General features: G+C 64.3%; 2 protein-coding genes across 2 annotated transcripts in view; both read right to left on the bottom strand.

Moving 5' to 3' along the window:
- The window catches only part of LOC120248665 (PTTG1 interacting protein), a 16,791-nt gene extending 16,521 nt beyond the window's left edge, over positions 1-270 (bottom strand). Inside the window, exon 1 of the mRNA XM_039257097.1 lies at positions 65-270. Within this exon, the coding sequence (XP_039113028.1) occupies positions 65-179 (115 nt within the window). The 5' untranslated portion in view covers positions 180-270. The remainder of the gene's footprint in view (positions 1-64) is intronic.
- Positions 271-3,598: 3,328 nt separating this feature from the next.
- On the bottom strand, positions 3,599-19,482 carry ITGB2 (integrin subunit beta 2). The gene is given in 16 exon segments (XM_039257115.1): positions 3,599-4,078; positions 4,254-4,420; positions 5,321-5,520; positions 5,773-5,992; positions 6,488-6,732; positions 6,813-7,000; positions 8,556-8,696; positions 9,459-9,548; positions 11,773-11,868; positions 12,209-12,364; positions 13,282-13,523; positions 14,024-14,194; positions 14,885-15,065; positions 17,568-17,656; positions 17,937-17,997; positions 19,408-19,482. Coding segments are annotated over 15 exon segments (2,307 nt in total). The 5' UTR covers positions 17,995-17,997; positions 19,408-19,482; the 3' UTR covers positions 3,599-4,015.
- Positions 19,483-19,771: the final 289 nt, after the last annotated feature.

Genomic DNA, 19,771 nt, shown 5'->3' with positions numbered 1-19,771 from the left:
CCCCCCCCGCCCCCTCCATCTCCCGGCCCCGCCCAGGACCTCTCAGCTGCCCCGGCCCCCTCACCCTCTCCGGACGGTTCCTGAGCGGCGGCCGCGGAAAAGAACAACAGGAGCAGCGCTGCGACGCCGACAGGCAGCCCCCAGAGGGCCCTGAGCCCGCGAGTGCCCCCGAGCGCCATGGTGGCTGCGCCCCTTTCGACCGTCGTCGGTCGGTCGGACGTCAGCCGTACGCGCTCCACCACCTCCGTCGTCTGGCCAGTCAGTCTCCCAACGAGAGACGCACGCCGGAAGCGGGCGGGGCGAGCGGCAGGGCCGAGTGCGCAGCCGCGAGTCCCGGTTCGCCCCGCCCCCAGCCCCCCGGCCCGCCCTCCTCGGCCTGTGTTACCCGACTTCCGGTGCGGCGGGGGCGTGATTCAATGCGCGTGCGCGGCTGAAAAGCGGCGGGCTGGGCGGGGCTCGCTGCGGCTTAGTGCGCATGCGCGGACGCAGGGGCGTTCAGGGGCGGCGGGGGCGCGATGGGCTGGATTCTAAGGCCGTGAGGAAGCCTGGCCTGGTGGCCTCCGGGCCCGGTAGTGCCACCGCCGGTGCCCGGCTGGTTCCCGCGCCCAGGCTGCGCCGGTCGGGACCTGTGCGCATGGAGAGCAGCTCGCAGTAAAGTTGTCACCTGAGTCAGGGAAGCCGCGGGCTCGCCCGGTGGGGTCGCGGGGACGCGCCCGGGCCCGCGCCCCCGTCTCTCGGCACCCCACCTGGCCTCGGGCCGCGTGGTGAGGCGCCCCTCGGGAGCCTGCTCCAGGAGGGGTGCGTGCTGCAGGAGTCCGCTCGCTCTGCACACCGTTTCCGCGACCGAAGTGGAGACGGCCGTGGCTGGTGTCCGCGGAAGCGGCGGGGCCCGGGGGCTCGGGGCGCGTGGGGGCTGCCCGCCAGCCTGCTGCTCCCGGCCCCCCGCGCTGTTCGCTGCCGTCCCGCACCTGCCTCGGCGCCTCGGGAAGCCCAGCCGGCGACCCCGGTGGGCTCCGCAGGCCAACGTGAGGATTGAGACCAACCCATTTGGCCTGCGGGGATTCAGCGTGGGGCCTGGAAGCTTCCATGCCTCCCCTCCCGGAGTGGGGTGCCTACAGCCCTTAGAATTTAGCCTGCCCTTAACCCCCCGGGCCAGGGTGCACACACTATTCTCAGTCAGAAGACGGGTTGGTAATTGTGTGTTTGTGCCTCCCGTGTGCAAGGACCGAAGGTAGCGTCCCCTCATTCTGTCGTGGGAAAGCGCCCAGGTGGGTGGCTAAGTGCCCAAGGCGGGAAGAGAGGTGCGTGAGGGCTAGTAATGAACCCGGCAGGCCCGCCCTCCGTGACCTCCCCACCCCGCTCTCAGCCTCAGGGAGCTCAGCCCACTGCAGGACTGACCAGCCTGAGATGACAGGGTCACCCACAGGGAGGACCCCCGTCTCAGCGTTAGCTTTCCCCACCTTCGCTTCAGCGCAGACCCAAGTTAGCAGGGGCCAGTGGTGCTGGTCTCGGGCTGTGTGCGGAGGCTGAAGACCACGGGCCCGTGGCGTTGTGGCCGTGCCAGTGGTCTTAATGTGTGTCTTCAACTTTGCTCAGGCTTTTCATGTAGTGACAAAGATTCCTGTCCACGTAAGGCAGCAAAGACCCCTTAACTGTAGTAAACCGTGTGACCCACTTATTCTACTGCAAATACCTCATGTCTCTGCCTGGATCTGCTGTTTAGGTAAACAGATGTTAAAAAACTCCATTTCCACTGGAAATGGGATAAACACCTACCTAGGTTTAGAAATATGGCCCCAGAACCAATATGTTTTCATCCTAACAACACAAACAACAAACAATTGAGTGATAGTTGAAGGACATTGGACATTTGTAAACATTAACCAAGACACAGTGGACACCGCTGCATCTGAAAGTGTCATTGGCAACGGCATTTTTTAAGGAGGTTTCACACCCAGAGTGGAGCCCAGTGTCGGACTTGAACTCATGACCCTGAGATGGAGACCCATGCTGAGATCAAGAGTTGAGTGCTTAACCGAGCCCCCCAAGCGCCCCAACAATGGCATTAAAACACGACTGACTTGTGCAACATTTCAACAACATGGACATTCAAAAAATACTTGGTATCTAGAGTCCGTTTCCTGTTTTATTTTTTTAAATGTTTTATTTTTTTGAGAGAGCGCGAGCGTGTGAGCAGGGGAGGGTCAGAGAGAGAGAGGGAGACACAGATTCTGAAACAGGCTCCAGACTCTGAGCTGTCAGCACAGAGCCCGATGTGAGGCTCGAACCCATGAACCATGAGATCATAACCTGAGCCGAAGTCGGAGGCTTGACCGACTGAGTCCCCCAGGCGTCCCCGTTTCCCGTTTTAAAAGCGGGGAGGAGGAGGCTGCATTACTTAAATTGCATTCAATTGTCAAAGGGCTTCAAGCTCCTAGGAGAGATTCAAACAGATTCATGAGTGAGGACCCCAGCCAGAGGTCTGCGGGTGGAGGGGACACAGGGCACCATGAGAGTTCCAGCCCCGGCGGTAAGGGAGGAAACGAGGTTACCACTGAGTGCGCGTAGACGCGGCGCACAGGGAAGGGCCCCGAGGAAGGAGGGCAGTTTGGTGGAAAGATGCCAGACTCTCCTCGGACGTGACGGGGCTTGAGAGTGAGGCCTTGGGCACACGGGCCACGTGAGATGGGGCTCAGCTCACACAGGCCACAGGTTGTGCAGCGCAGGCAGGGCCACCAACATTCACAGGGCGGGGTGACCACAATTCCATTTTGTTCAACTGGGTGTTTAACGCTTCGGACAGGTAAAGCAGAGCGCGACTCTTTCGTCCCCGCACGGGAGGCTGTGGTCCCCTAGTGTGGGAAAGTCCCTGCTCTTCTGTTTCGAACGCGCTGTGTGGCCACGAGACCCTGGCTGATTTCTAGCGGCCTGGGCCCGGCTGGGCCGTCCGGCACCGCGCGCGCCCCGGGGGACAGCTGTTGCCCGGGCTGGCATGAGGCCCGGAGGCACAGACGGGCAGGAGATGCCGGAGCCGCCTGGCCCCCACGCCCTGGCGGGAGAAGGCGAGAGACGGGGGAAGGGCCGGCAGCGAGGGTTCCCGGCTGCTGAAGGTTAGTGGGCGAGGCGCTCTGCTTTAGGTCTTCAATTCTTGCTCTATGTTCTGGGTCCTACGCTGCCCGACCCCGGCCCGCGCCCAGCCTGCCGCCCTGTGCCCACCGGCGGGCACTCCTGTGTCCAGAGTATCACCGCTGGATACCGACAAGCACGGTAACCCCGGGAGATGGGGCTGTTTCACTGGGTCGTGCTGCGCTGGGTCGCCAGGGCTCCCAGGTCAGCCCCGCCCGGCCCGAGAGATGCAAGTGCTCCTCTGGACTCGCCTTCCCCCAGGAGCAGGTGCAGACAGCCGGGGTGGGGTGGGCGGGTGTGAGATGCTCCCAGGCCCACCCACAGCCACTGAAGGCTTAGGATGCGGGGCAGGGACGGGCCAGAGGGGGCCATGGACCTAGGCCGGCAGGTGAGGAAGGAGGAAAGATAACAGACCCTCACACCGCAGCCCACAGTCGACTCGGACCCTCCAAGTGCGCAGAGCCCGCAGACAGCCTCTTCGGAAGTTTTATTACTTGTTTCTACACACCTGACTAAAAAACAGTATACTCAGTGTGAACCCTGAGAAGTTCAAATATAAATAAATTTGTGCTGCCTTTAATGAGACCGCCACTCTAATTTTTATACAGGAAATCACACCTAACCTTGTAAAGCCCAAGCAATTCCTTCTTCAAGTCTCTACCGAAAAGGTCGGACACATCAGAAGGGGGAGGCTGTTCCTCCTGATGGGCCCTGCTGTCACCTGGCCTTATCTATTACTGTGAGAGCAGAGAAAACAGTGGATCTGTGGTTAACGGGTGAAGTGATGAAGCATCGTAAGCCATGTCCGCGGAGGAGCAGGACGGAGGAGACGTGATTTGGGGGCGTCCGATCCTGTCGGTTCAGACAGCGCGGTCTTCACCACGTGCTCTTAACTCTCAGCAAACTTCGGGTTCATGACTGTCGTGGTGGCGCTCTTGAAGAGGGGGTTATCCTGGTGGGAGAGGCGATGAGAGTCGTCAGTGCGGGCGAAGAAGGGGGCACGAGTGGGGTGACCTGCCCCAGCCCCAGCTCTGGGGATGAGCTACGGGGGCGGGAGGGCCAGACCCCGGGGGGCGGGCGGACCCAGGTCACAGGGGTGGGACTGAGCCCCCAGGACAGCCACTCACGTTGTTCCACTGGGACTTGAGCTTCTCCTTCTCAAATCGCTTGAACTCCCTGAGGTCACTGACGTGGGTCAGAGCCTTCCAGACGCCCAGCAGGAAGATGCCAATGAGCACGACCCCCGCCACGATGCCCCCCACGATGGGGGCCACTTGGGGGCCCGTCACGCACTCTGCGGCGAGGTAGAGGCACGCACATGTGAGTGTCTCAGGCGCCACTGTGGGCCCCGCCCCAGGACACTGCCTGGTGGGGACGCCGCTTTCCCACCGCCAGGCTCCCCCGCAAGGCACCAGCAGGGGGAAAGAAGCGTGGCCCCGCGCCCCCGCCGCCTCCATGACATCTGTCTGCGCCTCTGTCACGGTGCCTGTGTCACGCAGAGGCTGCTCGTGCGTCTGCACCTGAAATGCAGCTCCAAGTGGCCCCTCGCTCTTCTGAAAACTGCTGGTGGCCTCTGGTATGTTTGGAAAGGGACCCCACTGCCTCCCAGGACCCCCTGGGGCCCCGTAAAGACCCGGCGCCAAGGGCCTCTCACCACCAGCCTTTACCTCCCCTGTGTGGCTGCCCTCGTCCCGTGGCCTCAGCCGCAAGGGGCCTCCTCCCAGAGACCCTCGGAGCCCTGACCCCTGGGGCGCCCCCGCCGCTATCTTTGCACCTCGTGACCCCGCCCACAGTCCTGCGCTGTCTCGCGCACCGGTGCTCTCATGTGTTGGCCCAGCGTGTCCCCCCCTTGGAACGTGAACCCCACAAGAACAGGATTGGTGTCCCCATGGCCTCAACCATTACTGGGCCAGGACGGTCCCGGGGCGCTGCGACAGACACAGGCAGCATTTAGGAAGCCCACCCCTGCAGGGCTGAGATCTGAGCACGGGGCTCTCCGAAACCCCGTGGGGGTCCTCACCCAGCCGGCGTGGGCCAGCTCGTGGCACCCATGGCTCCCAGCCCCAGGCAGCCGCCAAGTGGGAGGTAACCGGCCTGGGAACGCGTCCCCTGGCTCAGAACAGCACCTGCCGCGCGTCCCCGAGTCGCTGCGGCCCTCGCCCGATCCCCGGCCGGCCTTCGTGCGGGGCCTCACCTCGGCTGTCGTCCACGTGGATGTCGTAGCTGTCCCGGCCGACCCGCTGCCGCAGCGTGTAGGTGATCCAGCAGCCGTCCAGGTCCCGCTCCTTGCACCTGCGCCCCTTCTCGGGGGGCGCGCTCAGCAGCCCCACGTTGCCGCACGCCGAGCTGCAGTTCTTCCCCGACTGGTCAAACTTGAGGCACTGGGCGCAGGTGCTGCGGAGGAGCAGAGGTGGGGTGAGCCACCTGGACGCAGGTGCCCGGAGGGTCCCGGGGGGCAGGCGGTGATGGGGGCGAGGGCCTCGGGGAGGAGGAGGGGCTCCTGGAAGAGCAGGGGGGTGCGGGGGGCAGAGCTGCAGGGGCCTGGGAGCTGGCGAGCAGCACGGCGGTGGGGGGGGCTCTCACACGTGTTGGGGGAGGGGCACTCACACAGGCAGGGGTGGGGGGAGGCAGGGCAGGGGCACTCACATGTACTGGCCGCAGGGCGATGGGCAGCCCACGCACTCCAGGCACAGGGGCGGCTGGTAGCCGGCGTCGCACTCACACGTGTTACACACGCAGTGGCCGCGCCCATTTCACTCAAAGCCTTCGGGGTTGAGGCAGCCCCGCGTGGACCTCTCACACTGGCACGCGGAGCCCTCGAAGCCCTGCTTGCACAAGCACTTGCCACAGGAGCAAGAGCCACGCTCTGCAGGACGGAGGCCGAGACTCAGCCCTGCCCATCTGGGCCGCGCGGCCCCGGGTATGACTGTCCTCCCTGCTCGGCCCCACACGCTGCACCGGCCCCAGCCGGCTCCACCCGCCCCTGCATCCACGCCCCGCTCACCCCAGTCCACCTGGGTCCACTCGTCCCTCCCTGGCCCTCCTTCTGCATCCCTCCACCCTCACCCCTTCCCCACTCACCTCTACCCCCTCACCCAACCCCCACCCCCACCCCCTCACCCTCGACTCCATTCACCACCCCGACCCCCGGTCCCTCCCACCCCCCTCACCACCCCTGCTCACCCCACCCCTCAGCCCCCCAGCCACTGCTCACTATCACCCCCCTGCCCACCCTCACCCCGTCCCCACTCACCCCTCCGACCCCGCTTGCCCTCCCCCCTCTCACCTCCGCCCGGGCTGGCTCACCTCTACCGGCTCACTCCCACCACCCCCCCTCCCGCTCACCCTCACCCCTGCTCACTCTCGCCCCCGCAGACCCGGCCATCATAGCGCTCGCAGTTGACGTTGTCACACTCGCAGAAGCGCCCGAAGATGCTCTTGTTGGGCACGTCGCTCTGGTGGCACACGCACTGCCCGCACAGGCAGTCCCCCAGCCCCGAGCAGATGAGGGAGCTGTTGTCCCTCCGGCAGCTGCCCTCCAGCTCCTGGCTGCTCCGGCCCTGCGTCTGGCACTCGCAGTTCTTCCCGATGTAGCCGGCGTCGCACCTGCGGGGGGGCCCTGGTCAGGCCCCCGCCCCCGCCCCCGCCGGGCCGCGCCGCCCCCACGCCTGCCCGCACCACCTCACCTGCAGATGCCGCACTCCATGGAGCCCTTGCCTCCGCAGAGCCCGCGCTCCCGGCCTATGTCCCGGCACCGGCACTCGCACTGGGGAAGCACGTGCACGGTCACGGTGTCCGTGAAGCCCAGCGCCCGGATCACAAAGGACTGCTCCTGGATGCACTCGGTGGCCGTGACCTTCACCTGGAAGGTGATCTGTCGTGGAGAAGCGGGGCTCAGGCGCGGCTCCCGCCCCGCTCCTGGGTCCTCTGTCCCCCAGCCGGCCCGAGTGGAGGTCCCAGGCACCCAGGCATGGAGGGTGACGGCCTCTGCAGGGGCCCCGGAGGCGGTGAATGGAAGAAGGAAGCACAGGGGCGCCTGGGGGCTCAGTCAGTTAAGTGTCCAACTTCGGCTCAGGTCAGATCTCATGGTTGGTGGGTTCAAGCCCCACATCAGGCTCTGTGCTGACAGCTCAGAGCCTGGAGCCTGTTTCGGATTCTGTCTCCCCCTCTCTCTGCCCCTCCCCCACTCATGCTCTGTCTCTGTCTCAAAAATAAATAAACCATAAAAAATTTTTTTTTAAAAAATAAGAAGGAAGCACACAGAACACCCTGTGATTCCCTGGGATGTGGGACTTGACACGAGAAAAGAGAGAAGGGCGTCTGCGGTGCAGGAACATGGGTGCAGCAGGCACACCAGAGCCCTGCCCAGCCTGCCCTCCTCCCCCCACCCCTCCCCCACCCTCCCCCACCCCTCCCCCACCCTTCCCCACCCCTCCCCACCCCTCCTCCCCCCGCCCCTCCCCCCCACCCCCCGCCCCTCCCCCCGCCCCTCCCCCCATCCCTCCTCCCCACACCCACCCCTGCCCACTTGGACTCAGGCTGGGGGGAAGGCCCTAGAATATATTTTACCACACGTGTGTTAATCAGGAGATTACATGACTTTTAAAAGGACATCTACTGGTGTGCGAGGATGGCGGAATCCCTCAAGAGGCCCTGGACCCTGGACGTGGACTTGTGTTCTGGCCCCGAAAACGGGCCCCCAGGCACCCAGTAGGACAGCGTGGAGCCCCACCCCCCGCCCTGCACGCGTGCCAGTGAGGGCTCAGCAGGTACCGGCTGGTCAAAAGCAGGACACAGCCCAGACCAGTTTAAGTGCATGGCTCCTGGGGCCACAAAGGTAGAGCAGAAATATCTGGAAAAATGTCTAAGAAGTAATCACCAATCATAAGATTGAATAAATTCCTGTGCGGATCCACCCAGTGCGAGGGGAGATATTTCAGTAAAAATGTATGTGTGACATTTAGCAAGAAACATGTTTGAAGGAATTCCGACCTCACATTTAAAACTGCAGCTGGAGCAGTATTTTGCTGAATATTCATTCACAGGCAGAAAAAGGAAAAATCTAATTCTATGGTTATAATAAATTCAAATACTATGGCGTAACTTAAATCTCAATACCTTTTTCTAATCATCTGTGTATCTTTGTGTAACACACACACACACACACACACACACACACACACACACCAGGAAACCAGACCAAACCAGATGTGTGGTGTGTGAAAAGGACTCTCCTCTTTGCTGGGACACACTGCCCAGCATCTGCCCCAGGGGGCACTACCACCCCCTCTGTCCTCTGTCTACACCCTGGGGGTCCTGTGGTGAGCAGTGTGCTAAGGGTGACACCCCTTGCTTGCCCCGTGTTCCTGGGTGCACTCCTAGCTGTCCCTGGGAGAGAACCTTCCAGAGGGGGGGGGATGGGGCCTCACCGGGACATTGATCTGGACTCCATCGCAGTCCCCTCGGGGCTGGTCCACCTGTGATACCCCATTACTGCAGAAGGAGTCGTAGGTGACTTTCAGGGTGTTGGGGACAGCGTTGTGATCCAGAAAGACCCTGGAGGAGAGTTTCTGCCGGCACAAAAACGGCTACGGATCAGGGAGCATCCTCTCCATGTCCCCAGGCCCCTCCCAGCCGATGGCCCTGAGCCATCTCCATCTCTCACCCCTCCCTCCTTCGCCCATGTGCCCACAGAGAGCTGGGGAGGTGCCAGGTCCTGTGTCCGTGCAGGTGGGAACATGCCATGGCCCCGCGAGACAGGCCCATGGGGCACTGATGGGGACCGACACAGCCCTGGGAACGGGAGCTTGACGGCCCGCCCACCACTGAATGCCCAGGGCCTGGCACGGGTAGGAGCTGGGAAACCTGTGTAAGTGACCAGGGAACAGAGGGGGGAAGAGGGAGAGACAGAGACCGAGGGTGAATGAGCGTGACAGGGGACCGTGTCCTGGGTGTGAAGACGGAATCACTGGGCAGCGGCTGGTGCTCAGGAGGGCCTGCTCGGGGGGGGGGGGGGGCTCTGCAAGGGCACCAGGGGCACACAGATCTCCCTCAACAGGGCGGTAACTCGATTCATTTATCAGGAACTTTGGCCTACAGGGGGCTGTGTGCTCTGTTTCAGGGAGGGCAGAGGTGAGGCTCCTGCCTGGGAAGAGCCACTCCATCCACAACATGGCTGCCCTTAGGGAAGAGCCAGACTCCCCGGTCCAGGAGGCCTGACAGGGCCCCCAGGGGGCAGGGCATTGCTCTCGGGCGCACCTTTCTGTTCTCGGCAGCAGGGAGGGCGGGGTGCCTGCATCGACCCCAGGGACCCGGCCGCGCGGGGGACTCACGTTGTAGGCATTCTTAATGAGCTGGACCACGTTGCTGGAGTCCTCCGACAGCTCCCCCACCGCGGACTTGGGGATGACCTCGGTGAGTTTCTGTGAGGCAAATACACCAGGCGGGTCATGGCTGGGGCCCTGGGGCCACAGGCGTCCTCGGTTCCGTAACACCCGGAGGGTTTCCTTCTTGCTTGTAAAAGGGCCCAGACAGTCCCCCACCAGACGGCTATCGCACTCGGTTAAGACGGCGCGTGGTCAGTGGCGCGGGGCCTGAGCATTTGCCGATTTCCTGCTGTAACTACTCCTCCTTGCTCCATTTCAAGCTCGTGACAGCACTGAACACAGAGCTGGGCAGGATGTGCCTTGCCATGTTAGAGAGTGTCCCCACCACGCAGGGACATCTGCACACAGCCGAGGGCAGAGAGTCACAGGGTGCGTCAAAACCATCAGGAAGGGATGAGTTCTGAGCATTTTAATGCTTTGGCATATTTTAATTTTAATAATGACTGTGCAGGGGCGCCTGGGTGGCTCAGGAAGTTGAGTGTCCGAATTTGGCTCACGTCACGATCTCATGGTTGGTGAGTTCGAGCCCCGCGTCGGGCTGTGTGCTGACAGCTCAGAGCCTGGAGCTGCTTCGGATTCTGTGTCTCCCTTTCTCTCTGCCCCTCTCCCGCTCGCGCTCTGGCACTCTCTCTCTCTCTCTCTCTCAAAAATAAATAAACATTAACAAATTAAAAAAAGGGGCTCCTGGGTGGCTCACTTGTTTAACCGTCTGACTTGGGCTCAGGTTATGATCTCGTGGTTTGTGAGTTCGAGCCCCAGAGGCTCTGCACTGACAGTGTGGAGCCTGCTTGGGATCCTCTCTCTCTCGCTGCCCTTCCCCTACTCATGCTTTCTCTCTCTCTCAAAATAAATAAAATTTAAAAAGACCGTGTAAGGCAGGACTGGGATAGCGGCCCCAGCAGGGCCCAGGGCGGCTGGTCCCGGGCCCCAGGCGGGGCAGCCCGGAGCCCCTGTGCCGCGGATGGGCCACGACACCTTTGTGTCCCCTCCTTCCCCTCACACTATCTTCCCCAGAAGATTGCATCATGACTTGTCTTACAGAACTGATGGTTGGGTCACTTCTCTTCCCCAAAGCCCTCCTGTGACCCCCCAGATAGAGTCCAGTCACCTCCACGGAGCCCACAAGGACTGTCACAGCCTGGCCACCGACCCCCGCTGGCCTCTGCTGCCCTCTCCCCTTCCCCCTGGCTGAGGGCCCCCCCCCCCCCGTGGCTCAGGGAGGCTGGGCTCCTGGCCTCCGACCTGCCCCGGTGCGGGCACCAAGGACAGGGCAGCAGAAGCTCTCCTCACAGGCTCTGGTGGCCTCAGTGTCCCTCAGCCAGAGCCCCATGAATCGGGGTCAGGAGACAGGCTCAGAGAGGCCTCAGGGCGCCGTCCATGCTGGTGGGTTTGGGGTTCGAATCTCCTGCCTCAGCTCCTAAGCCGTCACCACGCTGTCCTGCCCCAGCAGAAACCTGGGACCCGCTGTATGTCCCTAGCACGGCTTCCCGGTCCTGACCTGCCCGCTCACGCTGCTGCTACAGTGTTCTGTCCCGCAGCCTCCGGCCGCCAGCCCTGCCCCAGGGCGTCTCCTGGACGCCTGCCCCCCCTCCCCCGTGTCCCCTGCAGGGTCCTGCTGGCTCAGTGTGTGTGTGTGTGGGGGGGGGGTTGGGCAGCAGGTGCCCTCGCAGCCCAGCAGAGGAGGCTGCCGCGCTCAAGCAGAGCCGTGTGCACACACGAAACGAACACAGTGCCGGGGCGAGGGTGAGAAGGACGGAAGAGAAACTGCCCCAGAAACAGAAAGTTCCCCATGCTCTGGAAGAAATGAACATAAACAGTAATTCCGTGAAATCAGGACAGACCCAGGTTCCCAAAGCAGAGAAGGAAGTGTTGTCAGAGTGCGGGAAAGTTGGCTTCTGGGGGGCGGGGACAGCAGTGGGGGGCCCAGGGCTCTGCAGGGTATTGGGGTGCCTCCTCTGAAACCCGGCCGGCCTGAGGTCCTGCGCTTGCCGGTATGCGCATGAGAACCGCGTGGGACATAAAGCAAGAAGGAAGCCTGGGACGGAGAGAGACTTGCTACGTTGTAGCAAAAATGGAAACACAGTGACTGGATTTCAGCAACAGAGAACATCCCTCTTCCTTCCTCCAACCGCACAGCAGCCCAGAGCGGGCACCCCGCCTGCCGCCGCCGGTGGCCCACAGCTCAGCCCGGGGCGATGAAGGGTGCGGGTGCCGCCCACGCGCCCGCGCCTGCCCTGCCCCGGGGGCTGACGCCACCCACCTCGTAGGTTTTCACCATTCTCTTGGTCACGGCGAAGATGGGCTGGATGTTACTCTCAGCCAGTTTGTGAGCCAGCTGGCCCACCGACGGGTAGTCCTGGTGGGAGGTGCCTGGTCAGCCGGTCCCGGGGTCCGGGACAGACCGCTCCCACCCGGGACCCACAGGCCTGGCCCCCCTTCGCCCTGGACGATTCCAGGGTGCGGGGCCGATTCAGCACAGGCGAGGCAAGCTCCTGTGGCAGGTGCTGACCTTCCCAGACCGGAGGATGAACGGCCTCTCGGTGCCGAGGGAGGGGTCGTGCCCCACGAGGCGCTGTCCCCGCAGCCCCTGATGCTGCCTCCCCGCTCCCCTGGGGCAGAGCCCGCCAGGCCTTCCCCCCCCCCCCCCGCCCCCTGTGCTGCCTGCTCCCTCCCAGCTGGGGGGGGGGGCCACGTACGAATTCATTGCTCCTTTTGTATGTGTTGTCCTCTAGGTGACAGCGGCCGTCGTTGGGGGTCAGGATGGCACCCAGCTTCCCGTCGCCCGCAAAGTGGAAGCCGTCGTCCGTGGCGAACACCAGCAGCCGCGTGACGTTGCGCCAGCCAATTTCCTCCTGAGAAGATGGCAGGTTGCTGGCCTTAGTTTCCCCAGTGGGGAGGGCACAGCGCGGGCCAGGCCGGGCCGTGGGACTCGGGGTCCCTGTGTCCAGGCCGGACCCGAGCGCCGTGGCCTGTTCCAGAAATGTCTGCAGCACAGCCTCCTGACGGCTGCGTACAGGCCACGGTGGGGGGTCCAGACGCTAGCGACACGTGTCGCGAAGCAGCACAGCACGCGGAAACAGAAACGTGCGTCTGTGATGAGGCAGGAGGCTGGGCGACTGGAATCCGCGGAAGGCGGCGCACCCGGTTTAAAACAGCGGGTCGAGGGGTGCCTGGGTGGCTTAGTCGGCTAAGCGTCCGACTTTCGCTTAGGTCATGATCTCGCGGTTCGTGGGTTCGAGCCCCGCGTCGGGCTCTGTGCTGACTGCCAGCTCAGAGCCTGGAGCCTGTTTCAGTCTGTGACTCCCTCTCTCTCTGACCCTCCCCTGCTCACGCTGTCTCTCTCTCTCTCTCCTAGAAATAAATAAAGCATTTAAAAAATAAATAAATAAAACAGCGGCCCATCTGCGGCACAACAGTTACATCGTGGCCAGCAGGGGGGACGGCCAGGGTCAGCAAGGGGGCAGGAGGCTGGCTGCCGGGGATGCCCTTTCCCTGGGGGGAGCCGGAGGGAGGGCGTGACTCGGTTCAGGGACCGCCAGGGTCAGTCTGTGGACTTGCCTTACAGAGTCACCTGCTTAGCCTGAGGCCGCAGGGGATCCGCGCAGGGCCCAGGCCGGCAGTAAAGCCCAGCGACTGGCCGGCGCCATGGGGGGTGCAGACCTCAGGCCACGCCGGCCTGCCTCAAGGCCCGTGAGCGTGGCCCCGTGGTGCAGCTCGGTGGCGGCGGGGCTGGGGGGACCCGGGGCCCGGGGCCGGGGCGGGGTCTCACCGTGCACGCGGCCACTTGCATCATGGCGTCCAGCCCGCCCTCGGGGGCGTCCAGGTTCCCGGAGATGAGCTGCTTCCCCACCTCCGTCTGGAACTGTCTGGAGTTGTTGGTGAGCTTCAGCACGTGTCTGAAGGCGAACGGTGCCTGGCACCCCTTTTCCTTGTTGGGGCACGGGTTCTTCAGCTTCTCGGGGTGCGTGTTCACAAAGGGCAGCACTGTCTTGTCCACGAAGGACCCGAAGCCTGGGGGGCGGGCGGGACGAGTGGGCTGGGCAGTAGGCCTGCCCCCGAGCCTCGGTTTCCCCCTGCGTAGCGGGGACCGTGTGCACGCGTGTGAGTGCACGGACGGAGGGCGTGCCAGTGCGCCCCTGCACACGGCTCGGGAGGAGGCAGACAGGGGAGTCAGGTGTCCCTTTCCCTGACACACGTGTGTGCCCGAGACTTGCACGTGGCAAGCGAGTGCGGGTTTGCCGGCTGTCTGCCGCCGGGGCCGCTGCGTGGCCGGCACACTCTGCTGACCTTTCACGCTTTAATACCCGGCACCGTAGAGGTTTCTCTTCGGGCCATATCAGAAGACAAAGGAGAAGGAAGGAAGGAGAGGCGGTGGAGGGCTGGAGGTCATTGACAGCGGCCAGCTGTGGCCCCCGGGGGGCCCTGGCAAGCCCCCCTCCAGTGCCCTGCCCTGGGCGGGCGCGGGGAGCCCCGGGGGCAGCAGGGCCGGCCGGGACCGAGGGTGGCCTCACCGATGCGGCCGGACTCGGTGATTTCGTTGAGAGCCCGGAGTAGGTCGCCCCCCAGCTTCTTGACGTTGATGAGGTCGTCCAGCATGGAGTAGGAGAGGTCCATCAGGTAGTACAGGTCGATGGGGTAGCCCTTGGCCCGCCGGAAGGTCACGTTGAAGGCAGCCGCCTGACCTGCCGGCGGGGACGGCACAGAGAGAGGGTGTCTCAGGGGCGCACCCCGGGGCAGGCCCCCTTCCCTTTCACGTCCCCTCCGGCCCCGTCTCAGCCCCCACGCGTCCGCGTGCCAATGCGGGCTTATTCGTCCCAGCCCCAGGGCACGCCTGTCCTAGCGGTCGGGGTGACTGAGCTGTCCCTCGCGCTGCAGCCCCCGGCTCCCTGCAGGACTCGGGCAGGGCGCGGGGCTATGGGGCCCCCTCCCGCCCGGGCCTGCCGGCCGCAGGGGCCCGGTCCTGCCACCACGTCCGCCTTCCCAAAGGGCACGTCTTGGGGCACTGACGGGTTCTACCATCAAGTCAGTTTGAGCCACACTGATTTAAGCAGTCACTCAAGTTCCTTGGCTACAGAACTTATCAGGGCCTTTGCTCTGGGAAGAGCACCGGGCATTCTGAGAGCGGGACAGAGTAGTGTTTCCCAGATGGCTGCTGCTCCCTTTTGGAAAGGACACAGAGCAGAGGCGCTGAGCCTCAGGTGGTGGGTGTGGGGCTCAGGGATGCTCAGACTCTGTCCTTAGGTTTCCAACTGTCCTTGCACTCCGCCCACCTGGCCGTCTGTCCTGGCACATGGACACTTGTGCCGTCGGTGGGCCCTGGCGCCCAGAGCGACTAACACATGCCACTTGCTCATGGCTGAGGCCACGCCTACCTGGTCTCAGGTAGACTGTCACTTTCTGTGGGGACAGCTGCTTCTGGCCGCCCTCCTGCACGTCCTGGGTCTCAGCCAGGCTGCTGGGGTCCATGATGTCGTCCGCTGCACACCCCTTCAACAGCAGCTGCTCCCGGGTGTCACAGCGAACGGAGTCTGGCTCCCCTAGCCCAGTGAAGTTCTGGGGGGTCAGGGGTCAGGAGTCAGGGGGAGGGCAGAGCAAATGTGGGAGCCACACTGTGGGTGCTGCATGAGACCGGCCCTCGGAGGTCACTCGAGGAGGCTGACCCCCCCTTATTCCCACCTGGGATTCAAGACAGGTGTCCTTGGGGGGGAGGGGCAGGAGGCTGGGCAGATGGGAAGACACCTGCCTTCCAGATGGGCCTCTCTGTGGGGTTCCTAGACCCCCCCCAGTGTGCCCCCCACCGCCCCCAGCAGCAGAGATGACTGAAGGGCCAACGTCTCCAGCCCCAGGCTGGCCTGTGGGGGGCCCCTCAGCAGCCCCAGGGCTGGGAGCACTTGGCCAGGGAGGTCCACGCCCCTCAGGAGCCTGCGTCGGACGCTCTGCCCTGAGAAAAGGCATGTGGCACCCGGGGGCCCGGGAACGCTGGCCCCTCCCTGTTCTGGGGATCCCTGGCCAGAGAGGCGCAGGCGTGCTGGGTCCGGGGCAGCGTCCTCACGAGCCCAGAAGGCCCCTGATTCTGTCAGGACGGGGCAGGAGAAGGGCCCGCGTTCGGTGAGTGCTGACCCCAGACCCTGGGCCAGGGAAGGGCACGCGGAAGACGCGTGTGAGTCTCTCTGCTCCTTTCACAGGAGGAGGGGCCGGGAGCACAAGGCTGCCACGCGGGAGGCCGGCCACGGGCAGCCGGGGCCACGGGGGGGCCGCGGGGGCCGGCGCTTCCCGAGCTGCCTGTCTGTCCCTCTGGAGCTCTGTCGGTGCCTGAAGTACTTGAGAAATAAAGCGAAATCCACAGGAACGGACAGAAGCCCCAAACGTAATCCCCGGGGAAGCGAACGAGCCCAACTGTGTTTCCAAAGAACGTAATTCGCCCCCGAACGGGAAGGGAGAGACCCAGCCGGCTGGCCGAGGCCGCACCCCGGCGTGGCCACGCCACAGCCAAGAAGAGAGATCACCCCCAGCCCACTTCTCGGTAGGCTGCTTGTGGCCGTGCTGTGGGCTGGCGACCGAGGCCGCTCTCCGTGCTCCCTAGGACTGAGAAAGGAGGAAACGTACGCAGGTGTCAGGGGCCAGGCTGCTCGCGAGAGGGACGCGGGAACCTTCAGAGCAACGTCTGATTCCACACTCCGGGCAGGAGAGTGCGGATGGGCCCGGGGCCTCTGGTCCCTCTGGGGAGTAAGAAAGTGCTCCAGACGATGGTGAGGGCACAGGGCCAGCGGGTGGGGGAGGGTCCCAGTGGCCAAATCTGAAACTATTTGAGCCTCGAAATGACGGTGATGGATTGTAAAGCTGTGGAATGAAATACAAATCTACGCGTCCACGCTGATGAGAGAGAAGAGGCGGGGGCGGGACGAATGCCCCCTCACGTCAGGAGCCGGTACCGGAGTCCGGGAACCGGCCGCCACCCCTTGGCAGCCCGCCAAGTGTAAGTGATGCGGCACGAGTCGCCTACGGACGGCACCCCGGGGGGTGCAAGTTTTCCTGGCCTCGGCGCACGTCCCCACAGCTCCTTATGAACCGCGAGGAGCAAATAATGACACTGCGGCGGAGAAGCCGGGCCGTCGCCGCCTCGGCCGGTCTGAGCGAGCGTCACCAGTGTGGGGACACGGCGACAGCACAGGCCCCGTGCAGGGCTCCGGCCACACGCACGCCCTGGACCCAATCAGAAGGAAGGCCAGGCAGCCGCGCCGAGGGCTTCCCCACAGCTGCCGGCCTGGGCTCTGTGGAGGTGCCAGGGACGTGCGTGCCGCGGGGCCAGGGGGCCGGACGCTCGCGTGCGGAGTGTGACCCTGAGTCACCACGCAGGCGGGGGGAGACGCCAGCAAAGGCAGGACGGAGCGGCTGACCAACCGCGTGGGGTGTGTGGGGCGGTGAGGGCCTGGCCCCTGTCCGGCCTCGGAAGAGCTTTTGCGGGTCTCCACGGGGGGGACTGTGGTTAGGAAGGACCCTGGAAGTATGACGTATTCAGGGTCCCCCAGGGCGGGAGGGCACAGCCAGGACCTGGGGGCCCCCAGGGGAGGAGGGTGTGGTCAGGGTCTGGGGCCCCCTCGGGGGAGGGCTTCTCTCTAGGGGAGGGTGGGCCTGGGACAGGCGCTGTCACCTTAGGGACTGTGCCTGGAGGTCTCGTAAACCTCACGGAAAACCTAACAGCAGAAGCCAGCGGAGGAGCTAACTCCCTGCCCCGAGCTGCCCACGTGCCCCCTGAAAGCCCCGCTTCCCTGTGTGTCTCCTCGGGTTCTGTGGTCTGTGGTGAGGGCTCGGCCTGGGCAGGGGGCACAGCGGGGGTCTGCCTCCCCCTGCCTGGGCTGCCCCGGGGGGGCCGAGGCTGTCGGCCTCTCCCACAGTCCTGAGCCCTGGGCTGCGCCTGCCCCCCACGCCCCCAGGAAACAGCGGAGGGGTCCCTGGGGGCCAGCAGCTCCAGGGGCAGAGAGAGGGCGCCCAGGCAGGGGGTGGGACCGCGGGAAGGCAGGCCAGGCGTGGGGACCCTCGGCGGGCGGCTCTTACCAGCTTCTGGCACCAGGCACAGCCCGGGCCCGACTCCACACAGTCCCGGCAGTTGCTGACCTTGTACTTGACGCACTTCTGGCCGAGGGCTGTGGGCAAGGTGAGGGGCTCCTTGAGCCGCGGCCGGCGCCGGCCCACCGCACACAGAGCGCAGGCACTCGGCGGTGGTGGATGGGGCTGGGGGGGGTGGAGCAGGGGCAGCCGGAGGACCAGGACGGGGGGTGGGAGGAAGCCGGGACTCACAGGGAGGGGCCTCCCGGGGCGCGGGGCGCAGGGACACTGAGGGGGACCCCGCCGGGCGGGGTGGGGGGCGGGACCCTTCCTCCCCCACCCGGAGGGAGTGTGTGCAGCGGCCTGCACGGAACTCACCAGAACAGAGGGAGAGCAGGCCCACCAGGGCGGGTAGCAGGAAGGGCCGAGGCAGCATGTCCTGGGGAGGGGGGGGTCTCAGTGACGGGGCCTGGCCCCCAGCTGCGGCGGGCCGGCCTACACACCAGAGCGGGCCGGGCCGGGCCTGCTGCCGCGGGCGGTTCACGCCAGGGAGAGGCCAACGCAGGGGGGCCCGAGCCCCGGCCGCCTCGTGCCCAGCCCACCGGGCCTCCAGGACTGAGCAGGAAGTGGGCCTCCGGCCAGGGACACATGTGTGTGCTGGCACACACATCACACACACGGGACACCCCCCCACTACACACACATCACACACATACCACACACACACCCACTGCACACACATCACACACACCCTGCACACACCCACACCCACTGCACACACATCACACACACGGGACACACCCCTACTTCATACACATCACACACATCACACACACACATACACACACATTACACACCTGCACACCGCACATGAGGCTGCACACTTGGGTGGGGGCTGTGGCCTTGGTGTGCCTGAGTCCTCAGTGAACTGGGTGCCGAGCTCAGAGTGGAGCCCGGGTCTCCAGGCAGCCGCAGAGTCAGGATGATCGCCTGCCGGGTGCCCGCCGAGCCAGCCGCCTGCCCAGACACCCCTGCAGGAGGGGGTGCGGGTGCTGCGGAGCCCACGCCTCCTCGGTCCCCTTGTCTGAGGCCACAGCCCCCAGCCACCATCATTCTGTGCCTCCTGAGGCACACCTGCCACCCTTAAACACCCAGCACCTGACACTCGGCGTGGATGGGGCCTCGTCACTAACGGGTCCTGATGCTCCCAGAGGCAAGGTCGTTGGGGCGAGGCTGAGGACGGGGTTCAGAGTCTTGTTCTGGTTCCTCAAGGCAGACTCGGCGCCTTCTAACCCCCCTGCCTGCTGGGCGGGGATCAGCATGGGCAACACAGCCTTCCCCTGGATGCCACGCCCCCGGGATGCCAGGCCCTCGCCAGGATGCCACACCCCCCGAATGCGCCCCGGGTTGGGGTCTGCCAGATCCTGGCTGGGCCCAAAGCAGCAATGCCCCTCCAGCTGAGTCCCCAGGACTCAGAGATCCTTAGCTGGCTGTGGCCGTTCTACCAGAACAAGAAGGCAGACAAGGTGTAAAGGAGCCAGGACTCAGGAGGTAGCAGGCAGGAAGGGGGTTGTGTTCTATCAGAAACAAAGATCGAGGGGCACCTGTGTGCCCCTAGATGTCCAACTTTGGCTCAGGTCATGATCTCACAGTCTGTAAGTGAGTTCGAGCCCCGTGCCAGGCTCTGTGCTGACAGCTCAGGGCCTGGAGGCTGTTTTAGATTCTGTCCCCCTCTCTCTGCCCCTCCCCCACTCACACTCTGTCTCTCTCAAAAATAAATAAACATTAAATAAAAACAAAACAAAGATCAATACAGCCCACCCAGAATGCCACCCGAATGCCAGCTCACCTCCTGTGAGCAGGCCTCTGAGGCTCCGGGGGCTCCCCTCCCCTGCACACCTCCTGGTGGTGGCCGGCCTGGAGGGTGTCCTCAGGGCAGCAGAGGCCCTGACCCAGGACCACACGGTCCCTGCTTCTCCGGCTGGGCTAGGATGTGGCCTGTAGGTGGACCCACGTCGGCTCCCACGGGGCTGGGGCTCAGGGTGAAGGAGAACCAGCTGGGGGCCCCCAAGCTCCCGTGGCCCTGTGCTGACTAGCCATGCCCAGTCTCAAGTTCCCATCTTTCTGGAGGTGCCCCTGCTCTCTGGTCCCCACCAAGATTATAATCAGGCCCCAGAAATGTCAAAACAGATACTCCATCCTTCCCGTTCAGG

The sequence above is a fragment of the Hyaena hyaena genome, unplaced genomic scaffold, assembly GCF_003009895.1.
Source record: "Hyaena hyaena isolate Hyena2069 unplaced genomic scaffold, ASM300989v1 scaffold_600, whole genome shotgun sequence".
NCBI lineage: Eukaryota > Metazoa > Chordata > Mammalia > Carnivora > Hyaenidae > Hyaena > Hyaena hyaena.
This window is presented reverse-complemented; position numbering and strand designations above follow the sequence as displayed.